The sequence below is a fragment of the Hemisphaericaspora subhashii genome (assembly GCF_019202705.1).
Source record: "Hemisphaericaspora subhashii strain CBS 10753 chromosome Unknown scaffold15, whole genome shotgun sequence".
Taxonomy (NCBI): Eukaryota; Fungi; Ascomycota; class Pichiomycetes; order Serinales; family Debaryomycetaceae; genus Hemisphaericaspora; species Hemisphaericaspora subhashii.
The window spans coordinates 1-23,756 of NW_026057436.1; the positions used below are offsets into that span (position 1 = coordinate 1).

Genomic DNA, 23,756 nt, shown 5'->3' on the forward strand with positions numbered 1-23,756 from the left:
TAATGAAAGAAGAAAAGAAAAAGAAAAAGAAAAAGAGAAAAGAAGAAAACAAAAATTTTGAATTCTAGGGGATTTCCAGGTCTATTTATACTTGAGATTTTTTTGCAACCACAAAAAATCTGCAACCAAATTTACATGATTTTTTAAATACTATTGCTCCATAACCACAAAAGTCCATACACAAAATAAAACTGAGGCGTTTTTGAAAAGAGGGGATTGTAAATCTCTATCAAATTTAACAACCACAAAAGACGATGCCTAATCTACTCTTTTTGTAAACTCCACAAATTCCTAGTGTTTCGATTAAGTTTCCACAATGTCCTTTTGATCATATTTTGTTAAATATTTTTATTCTAAGAAGTGTATTCCAAGTATACCATGCCAAAATAATATTAGATTATTGTAAGTGAAACATAAGAATAAAAACCATGCTCGGATCATTCTTGATTCTAATAACCAAGAATGGTGAATGATACCTAGCTCAACAGTTCACTGAAAATAGTTTTGACAATGATTTCCTACTATTGGTTTTCATAGTCTAACCTTGCTTCAACCCATTTGAAATTATAAGATAACCCACTGACATAACCCGATTCCTAGTCAATTAGCTCAACTAATGATAAACACAATTTGGGCGCTACCACCCGTCGACCTTCTATCTAGTGAGTATTATATGGGTTTTTTTGCAACCATTATTTGCAGCCACTTTTAGTAGTTTTCTAACAGAGCTCCAAAACCAGTTCAAATAGGCGACGATGAACTCTATGAATAGAATGAAATAATATTTAGATGTTAATTAAGCACTTATGCTTTGCATCTAACAGAAGCGTCTTAGTTAAATTTTTCAAGTTACGAAGATTTGTGTTTATATGATGTCTAAAAATGACCAATGGGTAGAGTATCCATTCCACGATAAATAGCGAAGCTATGGATCTGTTTGAGAGATATATGGCTATGACGATTCAAATAAATTAATTTCTATAATGTTATTCTCTATTTACATGAAAATGCAGTTAAAACCAATATGTACTTAAATTCTATTAACTAACCATTTCTCTAAATCAGGATAAAACTTAGCAACTACAAGTTTACTTTCATTTTCTACTTCTATTTCTTCATTCAATTTCTTCAAACCATGTTCAGGCAACTTCAATATTTTTTTAGCTACAAATTCTTGTTTCAATTGGATTAAATCTGGAGAACGGTTCATTAACTCTAATACTAATTTGGTTATATTCTTAGCAGTAACTCCAATCTGTTTAGACCAATCAGAACCCTTTCTGAGAGAACGCAAAATCCAATTATCATAATTTAGATTGAACCAAACATACAATTGATGAATATGTTCCACGTTCATTGAATACGTGAAACCAATTAATCCCAATTCAATCAATTTGGAATCAATATTATTCAGGATGAAGTTTAAAGTTTTATGAAGAAATTGGGAATTATTCGGGAATGATAAGGATGACACAGCAATTGTTTGCAATTCATTTTCAGATAAATTGGTTTGATTCAAGATTGATGAATTGGCGTTTTTGACAAAGGCAAGGACTTGTTTATATTCTTTCATGGAAGCTTGAGTCATCATAACATTAAACAAAGCAGGAATCAATTCTTTAGGAGTAAAGGATTTGTTTATCCCTGAATTAAGGAATTGGATATATAATTTATGAGCAATATCGTAAGCATGTTTGTTATGAAGATTTAATTGGAGTATAGAAGCACGAGCTTGGATTTCAATTGGGTCATAATCAATTGAATAAGTCTTGTTCCAATTAACTCTATTGAATAATTTTTCAGAATATCCTTGTAACCATTTTGAAAACGCATCACATTCCGTAAAATGTAATAAATTATGATTAATTGATTCCAAATATCCAACGGCAATTAATATAACTTGCCAATCCCATTTCCAGATCTTTTTAGTAAATGTTTCAATAAATTGAATGAAATTAATTAAATCGTTGCTGGTGGAATTGGAAGTACCCAAAATCTTACCCAAATCATTCAATACACCGATAATAGTATCAGGTTCCATCAAATGAATATTAGATAACCTGTCATACAAAACTCTATAATACCCACCGCGACCAGTGTTAATTGCAACAAATTGTTCAATTGGAATATCCAACTCCATAGAGCGATCAGTCAATACGATATTCAATAGTTTTCTTTCCCCATTATCTTTAACAACATCAATTAAAAGTGGGATATGATAAGGAATATCTTCAAGACCAACTTGTTCTGCGGTTAAATTGTAGAGATATGCATGTTGTTCAATATGAATCTTGCTTCCATCTTCATTACTAGTTACTTGAACCAACGGGAACCCATGGGCTCTAGACCAGGAATAAACAAAACTTGGTAAATCGATACTTATCTCTTCATTTAAAACTTGCCAAATATCGAATAATTTAATTGATTTATTTTGATGTTGCAGAATTACCTTAGTCATTGATGAAACCAAATCTTTATTTTCACTTTTGAAAACATGATGAATCATATTAAGTAAAACAATCCCTTTTTCATACATATTGGTATCAAAAATAGTCGAGGTTGTGGCATTTAATCCAGTATATACTGTCAGCATATGTTCTTGTATACTTCCAATACTATACTTTTCATCAACATAGAAACAATCTCTATCTAATAATTCCTCATATGAAACATCATTTGATATAAGAGTCTTGGCTAACCAAGTAGCAAATGATTCATTAAACCAGAGTAAATTCCAATTATCAAATGACACCCAGTTCCCAATCCATTGATGAACTAATTCATGAACTACTAACTCAACAACTTGATTCTTTTCTGGTTGTGATGCCGAAGCTTCATCGATCAACAAGCTAGAACCAAGAACGGTTACCAATCCCCAATTTTCCATGGCACCATCGTTTAAAAATGGTAATGTTACAAAATCAAGTTTGGATAATGGATATTTATGACCAAATTTCGATTCTAAAATCGGCAAGTATTTTTCAATTATAGATAATGCAAATCTAGCATACTTACTTTCACCAATTGATGTATAAATTCTAACATTAGATAATAATTCACTTTGAATATATTCGAAATCACCAATTACAAATCCCATAACTGCTGGGGTTATAGGTAAGTCATATTCAAATTTAGACAAAGTATTTTCATCAACATATTCTGAACTAACTAACCTTCCATTAGTCATTACTTTAAATTTAGTGTTGGTAGTGATATCCAACGCAATGGTTGGTTTATGGGTCAATTCATCAATGATCGGGAAAACTTCCTTGGCGAAATGAGGTTGGAAATGTGTTGCCAAAATGTAGTTGTTTGCTTTACCTGAAATAGAATCTAAGTAATTTGTCTTGAATAAACCCAGAGTATTATCTTTAAATGTTCCAATTGTTTTGATTTGTCCCATATATTTAATATACAAATCATCCAAAGTTGAATCGATGACTGCATCTTCTGGGGAAGAAAATGTTATTCTTTGATTGGGTTTATCATAAGTGACTTTCAATGGGACGTCTCCAATGGTCGCTTTGGTAATGATTAATCTGGAAGCATGCAAAGTTAATGAAAATCCAAAGGTAGCAACACCTTGTGGTTCTTCACTAGCATTCTTGTTGCAATTCTTTGAAAGTTTGATTATTGCTTCTCCAGAAAAATTCGGTTTCAAATGATTTATATTTAATTTGTAATGATAATGAATGGGAATTACTTCATTGGATATAGACAACGGAATGGAACTGTTGTCAGCCATCTTTAAATTCTCTATTTGGGGAATATACTCACCAACTGGTATTCTGATCCAAAAAGATGGTTTTGAAAATTTTTTTCTTCCCCAACAACTTCTTTATTAGAGAGAGACAAGAAACATACAGACAGACAGCGAAGACAAACCTTGTCTAAATAATAAATAATTTTTCTATGTACATGTCATAAACTTCTAGTGATAATGCAAAGAGAGAAAGACAACGAAACAAAGATTAAGCCGTTAATGTTCAAGAGCGTATTCTTTGGCATCCACTATTTTATCTTTGTAGCAAACTTTCCCATCTAAGAGAAGCTCCCTAGCTTTCTTTTCAAGTTCTGCTAATTCATCGGCAGATAACCTACGAAACCTATTCCTACCCTTTTCTATAGTCAATCCCTTTTCTAGACGATAAAACTCTATAAGCATGGGCTTTTGAATAGAATAAACAGCAATCACATCACCTGTTTCGTTCAATTCTAAATCTACACCTTTGTACATGCACCAGATTAACTCATGCTCAACCGTTCTTTCTTCGAACGGAATAATTTTCCCATATTCTATATATTTGCCCGCTGTTACTAATTTTGCAAATCTCTGTCCAAATAATCTTTTATCCCTGGTACTAGATTCTTTCCATTCTTGTTGAAGTTGGGCATCAACATCTTCCATAGTCAAATCTGGCTTGTCCAATTCTTTCTGCATTTCACTAAGTCTAGATTGTTTCAAATAATAGCGTCTTTCAAATTTTTGTAATTCTCTATCGAGGGTGGGTGGTTTACCACCACCAATCTTCTGTGGATTTTCAACTATTGGATATCCGTCCCCAACCATTTGTTTATATGTGGTTACAATCCTTTGCCTTGTTGTGCTGCCAAGTTCATTCCATCTACGTTCTACAAGTTGTTGAAAATCAGGAGGAAAAGCTAGTCCCACCTTAGTTACTGCTTCATGTCTCTTTGCACTGTAATACGTGAATGTCTCATTAGTCCCCACCAGAGCCACTCTTGCTGCTTTAGCTAGTGCAACAGCTTTTTCCTTTCCTTCAATTTCATTTATATGGTATATTTTATACCATTTAGAGACGAATTCTTGAATCGAATCCTTGGGAGTATCTTTAGTAAAGTTGTGCTTATCGAATTCTTCATTTACCAAGTCTGTGTATTTATTGCTAACATCGTCTGATTTTGGGATAATATACCATCCAAATTTGGTATACAATGGTCGAAGTTGATCAATTGGTAAGTCAAGTGAAGGTTTTACATAATTGAATCGTTTTGATAGTATAATACTGCATTGTCTTGGAAATGAGCGGATCGAGTTAAACATTATATTAAAAGCATAGGAATAAAGTAAATGAAAATAACAGTAGATATGGAGATGTGATAAATATTTGTTTATTATAAATTATTTCTGTATTGTTAATTATCCGAAAAATTTTTTTTTTTACAAGCGAGCAACTGGTAGCACTAAATCAGATACTCTAATGACATTGTATAGCTTATTTTTTGCCCCAGAATATTATATGAAGGATGAAGAGATTGAGCAAGTAGAGAGGTTTCATAGAACATGTACCAATTGATAAATACGTGATTAACTAATGGTACCAATGACAACGAAATTTTTGGAAAAATTTGCAGCCAAGGGGAACTCTCGAAGATCTAATAACACAACAAAAGAGACAGTATATGAACCAGATAGAATCAAAAATCTGGTCTTGTTTCTTGATTTTTGTGCAACTTGTTTCTGGGCTAAATCTTTTTACTTTATCTTGTTTCACAGTTTCTATAAATTATATCTAAAACCAAAGTTCTTCATCGGATTTGATTTTACTCTTTAAAATGACAAAGCTCACACTCCGAAATCGCGATAAAAGAAGTAGTGTATCTGGAAAGAAAGCCGAGAAATATCTAGATAAAGAGAACATTATACCCTAGTGATTCACGAGCTTCAATCAATGTCTATCTTCTGTCCACGCTAATAGTTAAGAGGCGTAGACACAGGTTGTATGATATCCGAAGACCATTCATCAAACCTCCAAGTACTGAATTTTTAAACAGGTTCAGGTATCCGGACTTCTGTCAAGTAGTTCCGACTTTTTGGGTTTTGCAGCCACGGGGAGCTGCGAAAAGGCGGTCATTGCATGGAAAAAGAGGAGGATTAAAAGAACATGATAGCAAAGCCAATTACAATACGGGAGAGGGTACCACGTACCGAACAAAGTTCCATGGCGAGTTTCGAATGTGGAGATGTGGGAAGCATGCATGTCGCTAATCCATATCTACTGTACATAACGCAAGGTATTCACTTCAATCTCAAACTTCAACAGCCGCAACCAAAAAAGAACATATCTCGTGTGACATAAAATTGGCTCTTTAATGATCGATAGGTTTATATGAGTTCTAACAGGTGTCACGAAATTGTTAGATATAGCAAATGGAAATTGTGTTTGAATGCTAGAATCTACTCCCACGAACTGTTGCAAAATTCTCGTCTATCGGGGCCACCGGAATTGTATAATCTGCAACACTTCATAATTATAAGAGATTGTACCTGCTGACACATTTAGACTTTTTTTTATAATTATGTACATGTCAAACTTACAAATCCGTTATCGCTCATCTGGCTGCCATGGCAGGTATAGTAGAATTAATTAAAGTGAAATACGATGTGAGGGGTTCTTTACGGACCTTATTAATCACAAAATCAAAGGTATAAAAGTCCTCACAATAGAAAACCACACAAGATCGGAATTTTTCGTTTTGGGTTTGGCTTGTTTATTCCGAAGTATTCCGTTCTCCGTGAGGTTTTTTTTTACCAGTGTACAGCATAAACCGATATTCGGGGGGACAACCAGCACAGTATATCATATTAACTGTAAGTAATCCTCGAGGTCTACATAGTAGGGATTGATTAGAATGAAGTTGGATAGCGCATTAGGTAACTATAAAATGAAATGATAAGCGAAAGGAATATACGCCCTGCAAAAAGAAAAGGCTGCTATTTCTTATAGTTTTATAGGGACTGTATATAGCTACTCCTCCTCCGCCCCTCACTTATATCTCTCAATAGCGTTTTTTAATGTGGCTTGTGTTTGTTTGCGTAAAGTGTTGGCAACAGTTGGTGTAAAGGATGGAATATCCGCAATGCGCCAACTAATTGGCGCATCTTTCTCAATTTCAGGAAAAACTCGGAAAAGAAATTTTTTTATTTTTTTTTTTTATTTATTTTTAGCTCAATAGAAAAATTTTTAAACGAGAGAGAAGAATAATAACGCATACACGTGACTTAACAGGGTCAAGAGGTCTAGACTTACACCTAATTAACTTTTTCTATTAACTTGTAATTAATACTTATATGATACGAGATGGACCACCCCAGGTGTGCATTCTAATAGGACATCTTCTTTAATAGAAGTTGCAGTTTGACCGATATATGAAATGTTTCTACGGACATCTTATATATCGCGTCTTCTTCCTTATTGTTTAAATTTGTGTTACATTTCCTTTTCACCAGATGAATTAGTGTTACCCAAAAAAAAAGTTGGGGGTAGTAGAAGTAGAAGAAAAGAGGGGAGGACAACCGGAAACAGGACCGTTTTCTCTTGACAGTCTTAGCATCTCATCATCCCTTGACGCCAATCTTTCTATCTTGTAGTTGTCGTACGATATAGACATATCTGCTACTATACATTCAATAGTCTAAGTAACTCCCCATAAACTATTGAGGCGAATTTCATTTATTTCTAGAAAGATGAGAAAGAGTTTATTATAGGCACAAGATTGAATTAATTTAGAATGAAATGAAAATTAAAATGTGTCAAAAAATAAAATTTTGTTATACTGTCTTTACATTAAATAAATTAAATGTATAAAGGATTAAATCGGAAACTCAAAAAGAAACGGATAAACCAATATTTTATTTTTTTTCATAATTAAAACAATTACGTTTAACATATTTTTATTTAAATACTTTCCCAAATTTCCATTCCAATAAAATTTTTAAATAAGAATTTCCTTTAATTTACAAAATCTAAGTCATATTTTATTTTACTTCTCAATTGGAACTTCAAATCAATTAATCAACATCCTACAACTAACAATGTTGAAAGTAAGTTATAGACCACAAATAAGATTTGCTAGATTTGCATCTAGTGTAGCCACCAAACCAACTCCAATTCATACTCATACAATTAAAACCCCAGTTGATGTACGGGCTGCTATTGCTAGTTTAAAACCAAAAACAACCAGATTATCCATTGAAGGTCCAATTGAATGTGATTTAGAAGGATTTTCCTTATTAAATTCCCCAATCTTTAATAAAGGTTCCGCTTTTACTCTAGAAGAAAGAAGAGCATTTAGTTTAAATGGTTTATTACCAGCACAAATAAATACTTTAGATGAACAAGTCGAAAGAGCTTATAGACAATTTTGTTTTTTGAAAACTCCTTTAGCTAAAAATGATTTTTTAACTTCAATGAGAATTCAAAATAAAGTATTATATTATGAATTAGTAAGAAGACATATTAGAGAAATGTTACCAATTATATATACTCCTACTGAAGGTGATGCTATTGCTGCTTATTCTCATAGATTCAGAAAACCAGAAGGTTGCTTCTTGGATATAACTGATCCTGATTCAATAGATCAAAGATTATCTGCATATGGTGAAGATAAAGATATTGATTATATCGTTGTATCTGATGGTGAAGGTATTTTAGGTATTGGAGATCAAGGTGTTGGTGGGGTTAGAATTGCAATTGCTAAATTAGGTTTAATGACTTTATGTGCTGGTATTCATCCAGGTAGAGTTTTACCAATTGTTTTAGATGTTGGTACAAATAATGAAAAATTATTACATGATGATTTATATATGGGTAATAAATTCCCAAGAGTAAGAGGTGAACGTTATTGGGATTTTATTGATAAATTCATTAATTCAGTTAAAACTAGATTCCCAAATGCGGTGTTACATTATGAAGATTTCGGGGTTAGTACTGGTAGAGATATGTTATATAAATATAGAGAAGAATTGCCTTCTTTTAATGATGATATTCAAGGTACTGGAGCTGTTGTTATGGCTTCAATAACTGCTGGTTTGAAATTTTCTAAACGTGAATTACTTGAATCGGAAATTTTAATTTATGGAGCTGGATCTGCTGGTTTAGGTATTGCTGATCAAATTGTTAATCATATGGTATCTCATGGTGCCACTAGAGAAGAGGCAAGATCTAAAATTCATTGTATGGATCGTTATGGTCTTATTTTAGAAAGTTCTACTACAGCCAGTCCAGCACAAATGAGATATGCTGATCCAGCTAAGGATTGGGAAAATGTCGATACAGCCAACTTAGTTGATGTTATTGCCAAGGTTAAACCAACTGTTTTAGTTGGATGTTCTACTCAAGCTGGTGCATTTACTGAACAAGTCATTAAAGAAATGTATAAACATAACTCACAACCAATTGTTTTCCCATTATCCAACCCAACTAGATTACATGAAGCCGTTCCAGTTGATATTATGAGATGGACTGATAATAATGCTCTTATTGCCACTGGATCACCATTTGAACCTGTGGATGGATATTATATTTCTGAAAATAACAATTGTTTCACATTCCCAGGTATTGGACTTGGAGCTGTCTTGTCAAGATGTACTACTATTTCCGATACAATGGTTTCAGCCGCGGTTGATCAATTAGCTAAGATGTCACCAAAGATGGAAAACCCTAAGAATGGATTATTACCTCGTTTAGAAGAAATTGATGAAGTTAGTGCATATGTTGCAACTGCAGTTATTTTACAATCTTTAGAAGAAGGTACTGCTAGAGTTGAAAGTGAAAGAAGACCAGATGGTGGATTTGTTAATGTTCCAAGAGATTTCTATCATTGTCTTGAGTGGGTAAGATCACAAATGTGGAAACCAATTTATAGACCATTGGTTAAGGTTGAACATGTACCTGAAATTCATACTTATCAATATTAATTGGCATAAATATTTATATTTTTCTTTTCTTTTAATGGTGTACTTTATAATTTTATTTAATTTAATTAGTTATTTTTCTTTATTTTTGGGTTTAATAGACATACAATACGATATTCTTTAATTATTCAAGTTGTAATGTAGAAGAGGCTTGATAAGATGCAATCTTACTTAAATACTCCCAACTAAACTCAGATCTAAATGCTTAAAAGTGAAGTTGGTTGCTAACGGTTGTCTTGGCTTCTAAAGCTCTTGACGATTCTTTAGTTTACGTACTCTTTCAGGAAGGTTATGTGGGGGAGTATATAGTACTTAAGAAGGGACCAATTAAAACACGCCAGAATCCCGGAGTCCAAATAATATTTTTTTTTTTTCTTTTGTTTTTTGCGGGTTCGAGAATTTTTCACTTTTTCTCAATTGGAGGTTGCATTTTATATTGTTCACTTCTCAGATTTTCAACAAAAACTTAAAATTGATTTCCTTTTTCAATTCCAATTCCTTTATCAGAAGAACTATAAACTAAAAACATGTCAGTTGAAGACTTAAAGCAAACCGTTGCCAAATTACAAGAACGTATCCACCAATTGGAAAAGAAAGCTGGTATTATTCCAGATGTTCCAAAGTCAATCCGTATGGTTCTTATTGGTCCTCCAGGTAGTGGTAAAGGTACTCAAGCACCAAACTTACGTGACAAATTCTGTGCTTGTCATTTAGCCACTGGTGATATGTTGAGAGCTCAAGTTTCCGCCAAGACTGAATTGGGGGTTGAAGCCAAAAAAATCATGGATCAAGGTGGATTAGTTTCTGATGAAATTATGGTTAATATGATTAAATCTGAATTGGAAGGTAATAAGGAATGTAAGAATGGTTTCATTTTAGATGGATTCCCAAGAACTATTCCTCAAGCTGAAAAATTGGATAAGATGTTGGAAGAAAGAAAAACTCCATTAGAAGCTGCCGTGGAATTAAAGATTGATGATGAATTATTAGTAGCTAGAATCACTGGTAGATTGGTTCATCCTGCTAGTGGAAGAAGTTACCATAAGTTATTCAACCCTCCAAAGAAGGAAATGACTGATGATCTTACTGGTGAACCATTGGTTCAAAGATCAGATGATAATGAAGCTGCTTTAAAGAAAAGATTGGTCACTTATCACAAACAAACTTTCCCAATTGTTGACTACTACAGAAAAGCTGGTATTTGGAGTGGTGTTGATGCTTCTCAAAAGCCATCCAAGGTTTGGACTGATATCTTAAAATGTTTAGGTCAAAACTAAAGAAAAGCCAGTAAAGCTTAAATAAGTATATTTATTATTGAACTTTTATATATATATATATTCTAAAATAAAAGAGAGTATTTATTGTTCTTGTATTTAAATGAAAATGTTAAACACTATACGGATGATCTATTAACTAAACACATAGCTTTTCTATTTGACTTATTTCTATAAAACATTGGTGAGTTCAGTATTTTCCTCTTTTAACATTGATTCCACCAACTTCACCCTCAGCTGAACGTTTCTTATTAGATTCATTAAAACAACTTACATGAACAATCTTTCTACTATTTTTCCCTTCCCCAGGATTCTTCATACATCCAAACCAACACCATTCTCCAATCTCATCATTATAACTAGCCTTCACTTGTTCACGACATATCAAACATCTATTATTCATATTAGTATCAGAACTAGCCACCACAACATATGGAACCTTATGATTCTTATCATATACATCCACATCACTTGCTGCTGCGGCTGCTTCCATTTCTCGTTGTGTTTCCCCCGTAGTGGCATATTCCAACAATGCATCATCCTTAAACTTAACCCAATCATAATCATCCAAATACCAGCCCCGAGATTGAACATTCGATCCAGCTGACCCGCCACCAGCACCACCACCACCCAGGGCGGATAATTTCTTATTGATTCTGAAATGCCAATCTAAATGCAATCTCTTTCTTGTGGCACTACCTTCATCATCCACGGAAAATCTCTTACCACATATGGAACATTTCGATGGTTTGGCATCATATAATAGATTAATTGTTTGTGTGGTTGGTTTGTTCCCATTGATGAAATCTTGTAGGGATGTATTGGTGATTTTCTTGGTGATGAGTAATAATTCACCAAATTTTAATTTTTCATATTCGGAACGTTGAATTGAAGAACTGGCATTTAAGATGTCTTCTAATGTATTATTTGATGGAAGTTCATTAGATGGCTTGACATATTTGATCTTAGGGAATACTAGGGAATAACTAGGTTTGGATCCAGGAATTGGTTCTTGGTGTTTTTTGATTAGACCGGATTGTATGAGTTGCGGGAAGATGGCAATCGCTGGGTTTATTCTGGGTTGTTGTTGTTGGACTTGTTGCTGTTGTTTCTGTATTTGAAGGGGAGCAGCATTCGCGGCTGGTGGTGGTGTAGGAGTTAATTCTTGTTCTTTGATGTTATTAAGTTGACTCTGAACTGCCAATAATTCAACTTGTTTCATTTGTTGACTATTTAATAATAATTTCAATTGTTTTAATGCTTCATATTTGTCTTTTACTTTTATATCATTACTTGATTTCAATTTTCTTTCAAATAATGGAATTAATTGATTTATATCATCAATCAATGATTTATTAGTCAATGACATCGTCTTTTTCCCTCCGCTTGAACTCTTGGGATATCCTGCCTTATTAAGAAATTGGTCAATCTTATCAATTTGTGATCTAGGAAACAATGGATCAGTAGTCCCTCTTACTTTTGAAACCTTCCAAGTTTCAAACAATCCAACTAATTTAGTTCGTGTTTGTTCATTTACCAATTGGAATACATGAGAATATAATGCAAATATGTCATCTCCAACTAACATACAATAAGGATTTCCTATGGTCTTACATATAGAATCTAATAAATATAATGCAAATAACTTTTGATCGGGTATGGCTTTATAGATTCGTTGACTAATTAAATCAATTATTCCATCTGCTATTGTTGAGTTTTCTTTGGCTATAGTTGTTAAAGTATCAATTATAGGACGTGAATTGAAGGTTAATTCACTTAGACTCTGTTCATATGCTTCTAATATATCGGCCATTCTGGGGTGAAGGATAGTGAAAAGGGGATGATGCTGTTTGATTACAATTCCATCTTGATCATTTGAAGAGAAGATTTTCAATTTCTGGGTTTTAGCAGAAAAGAGAATAGTTTGTGCGGCTCACAGAAAATTTCCCAATTGAGAAGAGACAACAGATCCAATTACTTTAGTGATAAACAAGATGAAACTACACAACTTGAATGTGCAAAACTTAAAGTGCTTTCATAGTACTAGTAAACGATTCCGTCTTCCATTAGTAACAAATAGGTTTGCAAAACGAGACAATCGCCTAAAGCTTTCGTGAGACAACACTCAAACTACCAGTGGTTACTTTGAGACACAGTATTTTTTTATAGTACGAAGATAACAATCTGACTTAATTGCTTATTTACATATTAGGGTACACTTGTATATCAATAAGGGTACCTTTATATCAATTATGCTTTTAAAAATTTGTTATAAGGATGAATTCCAGGATGATACATTCTGTGATTTTTAGGTCCGTCGTTTCCCAAGACGAAGTTAATTTAGAGTTTAAGCTAATTAGTAAACTAGAGTAATATTAGTCAGGATTTGCCTTAGGGGTTTGCTTAGGGAGCTTAGACGAGCTTTCTGGATTAATATTAATATGAGTGGATTTCCACCTTTTGGAATTGATATTGTTAAAAACTAGTTTAGTTAGTGAATTTCTATATATGTCATACAGGGAGGTGTTAGTTCATAATATCTCAGGTATCAAATAGATAACGCGTTTCCAGGTTTATAAAGCTTATTTCTCAATAACTGCGTTTCACTCTTACATTGTGATTGCGTCTTTTTATTGAGTTTAATATAATTGTTCAAACAAAATTTTATGCATTCTTTCTCAAAATGGATAGAAACATAAATCCTAAATTGAGGAACAGTTAAATTCAAACAAGAGAGGTACTAAAGTTACAAAACACACCGGAAGGGAAAATACGCAGTTGGTTCAAGAAAGTTCTTCAGAACAGGTTGGTTCAGGGAAGGGAGATAATCTTCTCCACCGAGATCCTGATCGTCAGAAAACTGGAGGATCTCAAGATGCTTATGATGGCAGTGGTGATGGTGATGATAATGCCAATGACCACAATGTAAGAGTGTAACGCAGTTATCGAGAAATAAGCTTTGCTAACCGGAAGCGCAATTATCTATTAGATATCTTGAGATATTATAAACTAATACCTCCCTATATAATTTATATAGAAATTCACTAACTAAGCTAGTTTTTTACAATCTCAATTCCAATGTAGAAGTGGGTTTAATGGTTGCAAAAATAAAGTATAAACCCAAAAAAAGGGAATTTGATGGCAAAAGATTTAGTGTTCAAAGAATCCCCGTTTAATGTATTTCAGGAACGGTAACAATCACATACCACTCTACTCATAATGGCAATGTTTCATACTTCATTATATGGCGATATCTTACATATGTTGGTGATTAAGTTATTTGCATGATTTGAATGACTGATCTACTAATCTACCGGTAGTGCTTGTTCTTGGAACATAAGGAAACAGAAGTTTCGCACGAGGTTGTTTCTAGTCATACGAACTAAGACGTTCTTCTAAATATCTTGGAAATGTATAATGAGTTTAGGTAATAGATTTGCAACATTGTCAATTCATTTATGCTTAGTATGTGACGCAATGGAGTGTACATAGAGGTTTTGTGACGTAAAAGAATTGACGAGGTTACACACTTCAAAATATTCATACCCCACAAAATAGAACACAACCTCGGAAGTGTCAATAGAGGATTTGGTAGTCAACATTAGGCTACACAGTTGTACTGAATTATAAGTTACCAGTCATGCATACCTTTGAGAAGGGTTCTCATCCCGCAGTATTAAACCTAACTAGAATAGTCTGAAAGAAAGTGTGGCATGAGAGATTGCGGAGTACTCATAGATACTTGTCATGAAATGAAATTCCTTTACTATTGCAAACAATGTAGAATGTGAATGTCTGAGAGTAATTTCCCCATTGTAGTATTGTTTATCGATTACGTAATTTTTCACAATATTTTTTTTTTTTCAGTTGCCTCTGTCTCTCTGTCAATCTGGTCTAGGTCTAGGTCTTATGAATCTTATAAAATTCCAAATAACTATTAAAGTACCAATTTTTCACTACTAACAACTTAACAAATAACTTATAGAAGGAGAGTGTGTGCATTGTATATGAAAGTTATCTTATATACAGTATTACTCTTACCATTAATGTTATTTATAAGAAATAGTAGTTTACCATCAATTGTATCTTCATTTATTACAACCAATAAATTATTTCCCATTAAATTTATTTACAACACTTTTACAACCTCAACAACTTTCAATACCACAATGAAAGATCAACAATTCACTTTATTGGCAGACAACAATGTCATTGAGAAACCAATTATAGACGACCGTTCTTATAGATTTATCAAATTAAATTCAAATGATTTACATGTTTTATTAATCAATGATCCAACTGCTGATAAATCTGCTGCTTCATTAGATGTTAATGTTGGTTCATTTGCTGATAAACAATATCAAATCCCAGGATTAGCTCATTTTTGTGAACATTTATTATTTATGGGTACTGAAAAATATCCTCAAGAAAATGAATATTCCAGTTATTTATCAAAACATTCTGGTCATTCAAATGCTTATACTTCATCTGAACATACTAATTATTATTTCCAATTAAGTTCGGATTATTTGGAAGGTGCTTTAGATAGGTTTGCTCAATTCTTTATTTGTCCATTATTTAGCAATAGTTGTAAAGATCGTGAAATTAATGCCGTTGATTCCGAAAACAAGAAGAATTTACAAAATGATGATTGGAGATTACATCAATTAGATAAACTGAATAGTAATCCAAATCATCCTTATAATGGATTTCTGACTGGTAATTATCAAACATTACATGTTGAACCAATTGCGAAGGGGATAAATGTAAGAGATGTATTAATAGAATTTCATAAAAGTCATTATTCTTCAAATTTAATGAATTTAGTTATTCTTGGTAAAGAAGATTTAGATACTTTAACTTCATGGGCAATTGATAAATTTTCAGCAGTTCCAAATAAAAATTTACCTAGACCTCAATATAACGGTTCAATAATTTTACAACCTGAGCATTTAGGTAAATTAACTAAAGCAAAGCCAATTATGGATAATCATCAAGTTGAACTTATGTTTATGGTTCCTGATGATTTAGAAAATCAGTGGGCAACAAAACCTCAAGGTTATTTCTCCCATTTAATTGGACATGAAAGTGAAGGATCTATATTGCATTTTTTGAAATCAAAAGGATGGGCTACTGAATTATCTTCCGGGAATATGAAAATTTGTGAAGGGAATTCATTCTTTATTATTGAAATACATTTAACTCCTCTGGGATTGGAGAATTGGAAACAAATTATTCAAATTTCATTTGATTATTTAAATCTTATTACAAAAGAACATGAACCACAACAATGGATTTGGCAAGAAATGCAAGAAATGTCTCAGATTAATTTTAAATTTAAACAAAAATCAGATACTTCTTCCACGGTATCAAGATTAAGTAGTACCTTATACAAATATCCTGCAATAATCCCTCCGGAATATATTTTAAGTTCTAGCATATATCGTGAATTTGATCCCAAATTAATTAAACAATTTGGTCAATATTTAAACCCGGATAATTTTAGAATTACATTAGTTTCTCAATCATTAACTGGATTAACCAAACGGGAAAAATGGTATGGAACAGAATATGAATTTGAACCAATTCCTCAAGATCTTATGAAAGCCATTCGTTCTCCAACTAAGAATCCAAAATTACAATTCCCAATTCCAAATGATTTCATCCCAACTGATTTTGAAGTTCTTAAAAAGAAATCACCAACTCCACAACTCGCTCCTTATGTTATTGAAAATAATAATAAGATGAATGTATGGTATAAACAAGATGATCGATTTGAAGTCCCCAAGGGTACTATTGAAGTGGCATTTCATATTCCTAGTTCAAATACTGACATTTATTCATCAACTTGCGCAGCATTAATGACGGAATTATTGAATGATGAATTGAATCAAATTACATATTATGCATCTTTGGTTGGGTTGAAAGTACATATAATTACTTGGAGAGATGGGATTAATTTTAAAGTTACTGGATATAATGATAAATTAGCAGTGTTGTTGGAAAAAGTATTACAAAAATTTGTTAATTTTAAACCTGACAAGGAAAGATTTGATGCAATTAAATTTAAATTACGTAAAGAATTTAAGAATTTTGGATATAGTGTTCCATATGCTCAAATTGGAACCTATTTTTTAACTTTGGTTAATGAAAAGACTTATCTTTATGATGATAAAGTAAAAATATTGGATGATATTTCATTTGAAGATATTTATAAATTTTCTACTGAAGATATTTGGAAATCAGGTATATTTGCTGAAGTTTTAATTCATGGTAATTTTGATATTGTAAAAGCAAATGATATTAAGGCTACAATCCAAAATGCTATTCAAAAAATTAAACCTATTGCTAATGAATATAATCAAATTGAAGAAGTTTTCAGAATGCAAAATTTCATTCTTCAACTGGGTGAAGTTATAAGATATGAACTTCCTTTACAAGATGATAAAAATATTAATTCATGTATTGAATATTATATTCAAATTAGTCCCGATTCTGAAGATCCAAGATTACGTGTCTTTACTGATTTATTGGCTACTATTATTCGTGAACCTTGTTTTAATCAACTTAGAACTAAAGAACAATTAGGATATGTTGTATTTTCAGGTGTTAGATTAGGTAGAACTTCTTTGGGGTTCAGAATCTTGATACAATCAGAAAGAACAAATGATTATTTAGAATATAGAATTGATGAATTTTTATTACATTTTGGAAAATATGTGAATGAAAAATTAACTCAAGAAGATTTTAATAAATTTAAACAAGCACTTAAGGATTTCAAATTAGCAAAATTGAAACATTTGAATGAAGAAACTTCTAGACTTTGGAATACTATTACTGATGGATATTATGATTTTGAATCTAGACTTAAACATGTAAGTATTTTGGAGAATATCACCAAGCAGGAATTTATTGATTATTTTAATGATTATATCCGGGCAGGAAATACAAAGACCGGGAAGTTATTGGTTTATTTAAATTCTCAAAATGCCAATGAAATTAGTCTTGAAAAGAGAGTCCAAAGTGCGGTGGTTAATTATGTTTATAAACATGATTATGAAATCGATCATGATATTATTGAATCTATTGTCAAAGAACAAATTCAAGAAAAGATCGATTATAATCTCGTTACCAAGAAATTAATTGCAGAAATTAGAAAAGTTAATCCAGATGCTGAATTGGATGAAGCACTGATTGAATCCGTAATTCAGATTATGGTTGAAAAACCTGTTCCTGAAGATTATCCAACTGGACAATTGATAACTCAAATTAATGAATTTAGAAATGATAGATTAACTGGTGGAATTCCAAAACCAGTTAATCCATTATCGAAATTTTATTATGATCAATCGCATTTATAGATTATTATTGTACTTATTTATATAAAAACTATTCAATGCTATATTAGACTGTCTTTTTATCTGATCTCTATCGGCATTTCCTGTTACCAGTAGATTGTTGGGAATGTACTGCATATAACTAATCAGTCACGTGCGTGTTGCCAAACCTTAATATTCAGGGAAAATATTATGACGATTCATATTTTACAACTCTACTTGTTGTTCCTCTTCTCCTATTCATCAGTGGAATTGAAAAGTTACAAGATGACATTAAGTTTATTACAAGTTAAGGATAGTTATTTCAATAAGATATTCTCACCATCAACAACAACCAATGCAAAGCTGAATACTGCCGGTGGCACATTAACATCAAATGTCAAAGCTAAGGTATTATTACTTGATAAACATACAACCCTGATTATATCAATGTGTTTTACTCAATCTCAATTATTAGCCAATGATATCATCTTAATTGAATTAATAGAATCACAACTGCAATTGGCTACCATGAAACACCTTAATTGTATTGTTTATATTCATCCATGTAAAGAATCAATTCAATATTTAAATTCAGAATTACATTCACCACATTTTGGTAAATATCAATTATATTTAAATAATTGTATTTCAAAGAATCAAATAGAATCAATTGCTGAAGCTGATGAATTTGAAGTTATTGAGAAAGTAATGGAAATCTTTCAAGATTATTTAATTGTTAATGATAATTTATATTTGATTGAAAAGCCAATAACTGGAATATTAAAAATTAATCCTGCAATTGAAGAATCTAATAGATTAATTAGTTTGTTGTTATCATTAAAGAAAACTCCAATTATCAAATATGAATCGAATTCACTTGATTTGAAACGATTAAGTTCTGAGATTTTGTATAATATCAATTCCAATTCAAATAATAATTTATTTGATGATTTGAATAGGAATTCAGATGTTGCTCCAATATTATTATTATTAGATCGGAAAAATGATCCAATCACTCCATTACTTTCCCCATGGACTTATCAATCAATGATACATGAATTTGTCGGTATATCCAAGAATATTGTTCAATTACCAGATACAAAGGAACAAATTATTTTATCAGAAGAACTGGATAAATTTTATCGTGAAGCAATGTATTTAAATTATGGAGATTTAACCGAAAAATTTCAAAAATATGTTGAAGAATATAAAACTCAAACTAAACAATCTTCTTTAGATAATTTAAAAACTCAAAATTTGGTGGAATTAAAACAATTATTAACTAAATTTCCTCAATATAGAAAACTTTCCGAAAATATTTTAAAACATTTAAATCTATTATCAGAAATTGATAAACAAATCCTGAATCAAAGTCTATGGGAAGTTGGGGAATTACAACAAGACCTTGCTTGTGGATCAGGTGAATCAAATCATCTGGAACTTAAATCAAAACTTATGGAAATCCTCGAATCAAATAAAACAAACACCATCAACAAAATCAAATTGATTTTATTATATTCAATCAGATTTCATAATAATCCTCAAGAATTATCATTATTTATATCAAAATTAAATAATCCAACCTATACGAATCCATTACCAACCCTGGCACAAAATGAATTAATGAAAAGATTTAAAACATTATTTAGTTCTGCCATATCTTCAACCCATCATAAATCAGACAATCAACCAGTATTGAAGAATATCTTTGCCAAAAAGAATATTCAAAGTTTATTTAATCGTGATAGCAATAATTCTGGAAATGATAATATTTATTTACAATATACACCTAGATTGAATGATATTCTTAATGATTTGATTAATCCAAATACTGATTCCAGCGGTCATCGTTCATCAAGTCAATTCTTATCCACCTTGGTTCCGGATACGGTTAGACGACAGTATGGAAATCTGGTTGGGAATGGCGGTGGTGGTGATGTACAAGATATAATTATTTATATAAAGGGAGGAGTAACTTATGAAGAAGCAAGAGTGATTCAGGAAATTGGACAAGTGAATAAAAAAGTTCATTTGATAATTGGTGGAGATGATAAGATATTGAATAGTAATACTTGGATATCGAGTCTTTATGAATTAGTTAGTCATGAAAGTGATGATGATGAAGGAGATGGGTTAAGAATTGATAGACAAGCACAATTACGGGAGATTTTATAGGCGGCTATTTCAATACATATATATAATAATACAATTACCAATTATGGAGCATATTTCCCGAAATTTTGTTCCCAATTAAGGATTTTATCAGTTAATTTCTCCATTAATATTAAATTTTCATTAAAAGTAACTTCTAAACTTGCGGTATCTTTTATAATCTTTTGTTCATCCCCAGATTCATTTTGTTGAAAATTGAATAATTCAAGTTTATGTAGTTTTTCATCTTCTAATTCTAGTTGTGATCTAGCTAACCATTCCAATATCGCTCCTGTTCTCTTACGTAATTCATATATGGAAGATCTATCACTCACAAATCTAGGTTTTGATGGTTGATTAATCAATTCTTCTCGAGAAGGTAATCCTTTACCATTGTTACTATTCATTGACGTAGTTGTAGCGGAAGTAGAACCAGACGCAGCTGAAGATGAAGCGGAAGATGGTTGTAGGACAGGTTTTTTCTTTTTTGACTTATTATTAGCCCCCAGTTTCCCACCACCCCGGGTCTTCCCACCTCGTTTGGGTTCAAGTTTTGATTCATCAATCCCAATTTCGTCTTCTATATTTGAAGCCGTATCTTGATCATTCATATCTGAATCTGTCGCCCCTTCAATCTCGATCTTGGGCTTTTTGAGTTCAGGTATTGGGTCATCTTCATCTTTGATTGGATCATCAACATCATTATTGACAGTGGTGGCGGTAGGCGGGGTGGAGTTGTTACTGCTATTCCCACGAGATCTTCGTTTGGAAGCATTATTATCAGATTCAACGGCTAGCCCTGATTCTTTTGCACTTTCTCGAATGGCACGTTGTAATGCTTCTTTATATTCGTCGTCTTCTTCTTCATCATAATCATGGTGATGATGATGTCTTCTTTCTCTTTCCTTTCTGTTTTGTTTTGCCGAGGATGCCGATTTGGTAGAGGTGGTGGTGGATGCAGTTGACGCAGTTGGAGAATTTCTCTTTCTTTTATTATTATTGTTGGCGGTGGTTGTGTTATTATTGTTATTATTGGTGGTGGTGTTGTTTGCTGTTGACAATTGTTCAACTTTCCGTCGACGATCATTCACCGGTTTATATAATGTTCTTTTTGATTTAATTGGTGGTCCTTCAGTAATCAAAATATGTAATTCCGGTTTACATACTTCACACCAATACTTTTCCGGTACATCATCATTTTCAAACAATCCAACACAATAACCATGTTGCCAAACTCCACATCGATCACATTGAATAAATAATCCATGATCAATCTTGATTTGGAATTCTTTATTGAGTAATGATTCTAAATCTTTGTTGATGTAGTTTGGTTGAAGTTCATCATGAGCACATATACATCTTGTGACTTCATCATCTTCTTCTAATAATTCTTCATCTTCTTCGATTGAATCTTCTTCTTCATCGATGATTAATTCTTCTTCTGGAGGAGGTGGGGGTTGATCAGTTAGAGTGGTATCTCTGTCTGTTGTATATGCTTTTCTTCCTGATCGACGTGACATTATTACTTGTTTTGCGTTGTGTAAGGAGAGAGATGAAAGAAAGATGGAAAAAGGTTATTGATATGTGAAAATGGAGAAACCTTAACAAGGATGAAATTGAAAAAAAAAAATAACAGATTACATACAGGAATATCGGGATTTCCAAAATAAACACTCACATCTAGAACTTTACATGCAGGAGACTATTTTACAATAGGCGCTACCAATAGTATTATAGATCTTAATGAAAGTTGGATCTGTGTTTCATTGCTACCACTCTAGTATAGTGGTTTTGTATAAGTTGACATAGTTATACGCATTTGAAACAACGAATATCTTTTACAATTTTTTTTTCCAAACAAGAGCAAGCATGGAGCCCATACGACATAGTAAAGATCCAGCATCTGTGCGGGTAAAGTGGTAATAGTAGATTGCTGGCAACTGAATCTATAAAACGGAAGAAAGCAGCACCTTTCTTCAATTGATTTCTTCTAACAAGTCAATGCTTCAAAAAAACGTGCATAGATCCCTATAGAACAAGGGTTGGACATGTTTCAAACCAATGCGCTGGATGTAACGTAGTGTTATGCATTTGGGAGCCAATAGAGTCTTTAAACGTCTTTCTATTTGAAGAATGTGTCAATGGATGGGTAGGTTAGTACACATCGAAATGAAGGGGTGGGGAGGAGGGGGAGGAACGGAGATTCCATAGATATTATGGAGAAGGGGTGTCGTATGAAACGCTGTACTTTTGCGATCATATCTAACTACATAGCATAGAGTTTGACATATCCCAGTTCAATGTGTTTTCTCTGCTTCATAACGCCTCTGGTGTGAGTGAAGCAAAACTATTTGAAAATTTCATTATTGTGGGGCTATAGAACCTTACGCAATAAGCGGTGATATGTTCACATGTACATAAAGGAATATTAAACACATCTCATCTCATCTCATCTCATGACTTAGATTCAAGAAAAGGGGGATATGTTCCCTTAGTGCAGGGTTTCATTTATGGCTAATGAATCTTTGAAAGTTTTGCAACCTAATTGAACTTTAAAAAAGAAACTTAAAAGAATCGGCACATGGGAAATTTTTTTTAATTTTTAATTTTTCCGGGTCATTAAACCGAGGCACTTTTTTTTTTTTTCTGAGAATACCATTTATTCTAGTTCTTATACATAATAACATACAGAAATATAATAAACAGATATACAAATAGAGGAACAAAAAAATGCATCAGCCAATGATTCAAAAAACCTCATATAAGCAACATAAATTAGTAGGTGTATAGGGAAGGAATTGTAGTTAGAGTGAATGTTACCCAAATCTTAATAAAGGAAGTGGAGAGGTCCACCTCCAGGCCAACATGCCGTCGAAAGTATAAGAAACGGGAGACAACATAAAGGTAACGATTAAGGACAAACGATTGGTAAGGTGATAAAGCTGCATTGCAAATAAAGTAGCGAAGTTTCCTTGGAAGATTCGGTGGGTGGAGCTGTGCCCAAATAGCATTAGTAATTGGACATTTAGTATAGACAGAAAAAAGCAATTAAACGAAAAGAGGAGAAGAGGGGGGTCAAGTCAATGGATGTATATATAACCAATTACTCACTAACTAAAGTTAATCCGAATGATCTCGTCTAACCTTTATAAGTATCACCAGTTTACTAAAATCCATATGCTTTATAGGCAATTGATATTGTAGATAGTAAAGAGTAAGTGTAGATGTAAAATGTAAAATGTAACAAAAAGTTACTGTAAAGATATATAAAATGTAACATCTATACAATCAATC

General features: G+C 32.4%; 8 protein-coding genes across 8 annotated transcripts; 4 read left to right on the plus strand and 4 right to left on the minus strand. All coding sequences in view use genetic code 12, as the record gives it.

The window, feature by feature from the left end:
- Positions 1 to 1,030: 1,030 nt before the first annotated feature.
- On the minus strand, positions 1,031 to 3,745 carry J8A68_005621 (uncharacterized protein; the record flags this gene model as incomplete). Its single annotated transcript, XM_049409708.1, has 1 exon — positions 1,031 to 3,745. One exon carries the CDS (start codon positions 3,743 to 3,745, stop codon positions 1,031 to 1,033), a length of 2,715 nt encoding a protein of 904 aa, XP_049261037.1.
- Positions 3,746 to 3,979: 234 nt separating this feature from the next.
- Positions 3,980 to 5,065, minus strand: J8A68_005622 (uncharacterized protein; the record flags this gene model as incomplete). The annotated part of the gene is made up of 1 exon (XM_049409709.1): positions 3,980 to 5,065. The coding sequence occupies one exon, from the start codon at positions 5,063 to 5,065 to the stop codon at positions 3,980 to 3,982; it is 1,086 nt and encodes a 361-aa protein (XP_049261038.1).
- A 2,772-nt stretch (positions 5,066 to 7,837) lies between these two features.
- Positions 7,838 to 9,721, plus strand: MAE1 (malate dehydrogenase (oxaloacetate-decarboxylating); the record flags this gene model as incomplete). Its single annotated transcript, XM_049409710.1, has 1 exon — positions 7,838 to 9,721. One exon carries the CDS (start codon positions 7,838 to 7,840, stop codon positions 9,719 to 9,721), a length of 1,884 nt encoding a protein of 627 aa, XP_049261039.1.
- A 524-nt stretch (positions 9,722 to 10,245) lies between these two features.
- ADK1 (adenylate kinase) lies at positions 10,246 to 10,995 on the plus strand (the record flags this gene model as incomplete). Its single annotated transcript, XM_049409711.1, has 1 exon — positions 10,246 to 10,995. The coding sequence occupies one exon, from the start codon at positions 10,246 to 10,248 to the stop codon at positions 10,993 to 10,995; it is 750 nt and encodes a 249-aa protein (XP_049261040.1).
- Positions 10,996 to 11,182: 187 nt separating this feature from the next.
- On the minus strand, positions 11,183 to 12,805 carry J8A68_005625 (uncharacterized protein; the record flags this gene model as incomplete). Its single annotated transcript, XM_049409712.1, has 1 exon — positions 11,183 to 12,805. One exon carries the CDS (start codon positions 12,803 to 12,805, stop codon positions 11,183 to 11,185), a length of 1,623 nt encoding a protein of 540 aa, XP_049261041.1.
- Positions 12,806 to 15,161: 2,356 nt separating this feature from the next.
- On the plus strand, positions 15,162 to 18,353 carry STE23 (metalloendopeptidase; the record flags this gene model as incomplete). The annotated part of the gene is made up of 1 exon (XM_049409713.1): positions 15,162 to 18,353. The coding sequence occupies one exon, from the start codon at positions 15,162 to 15,164 to the stop codon at positions 18,351 to 18,353; it is 3,192 nt and encodes a 1,063-aa protein (XP_049261042.1).
- A 243-nt stretch (positions 18,354 to 18,596) lies between these two features.
- Positions 18,597 to 20,486, plus strand: J8A68_005627 (uncharacterized protein; the record flags this gene model as incomplete). Its single annotated transcript, XM_049409714.1, has 1 exon — positions 18,597 to 20,486. The coding sequence occupies one exon, from the start codon at positions 18,597 to 18,599 to the stop codon at positions 20,484 to 20,486; it is 1,890 nt and encodes a 629-aa protein (XP_049261043.1).
- A 41-nt stretch (positions 20,487 to 20,527) lies between these two features.
- Positions 20,528 to 21,982, minus strand: J8A68_005628 (uncharacterized protein; the record flags this gene model as incomplete). Its single annotated transcript, XM_049409715.1, has 1 exon — positions 20,528 to 21,982. The coding sequence occupies one exon, from the start codon at positions 21,980 to 21,982 to the stop codon at positions 20,528 to 20,530; it is 1,455 nt and encodes a 484-aa protein (XP_049261044.1).
- Between the last annotated feature and the right edge of the window lie 1,774 nt (positions 21,983 to 23,756).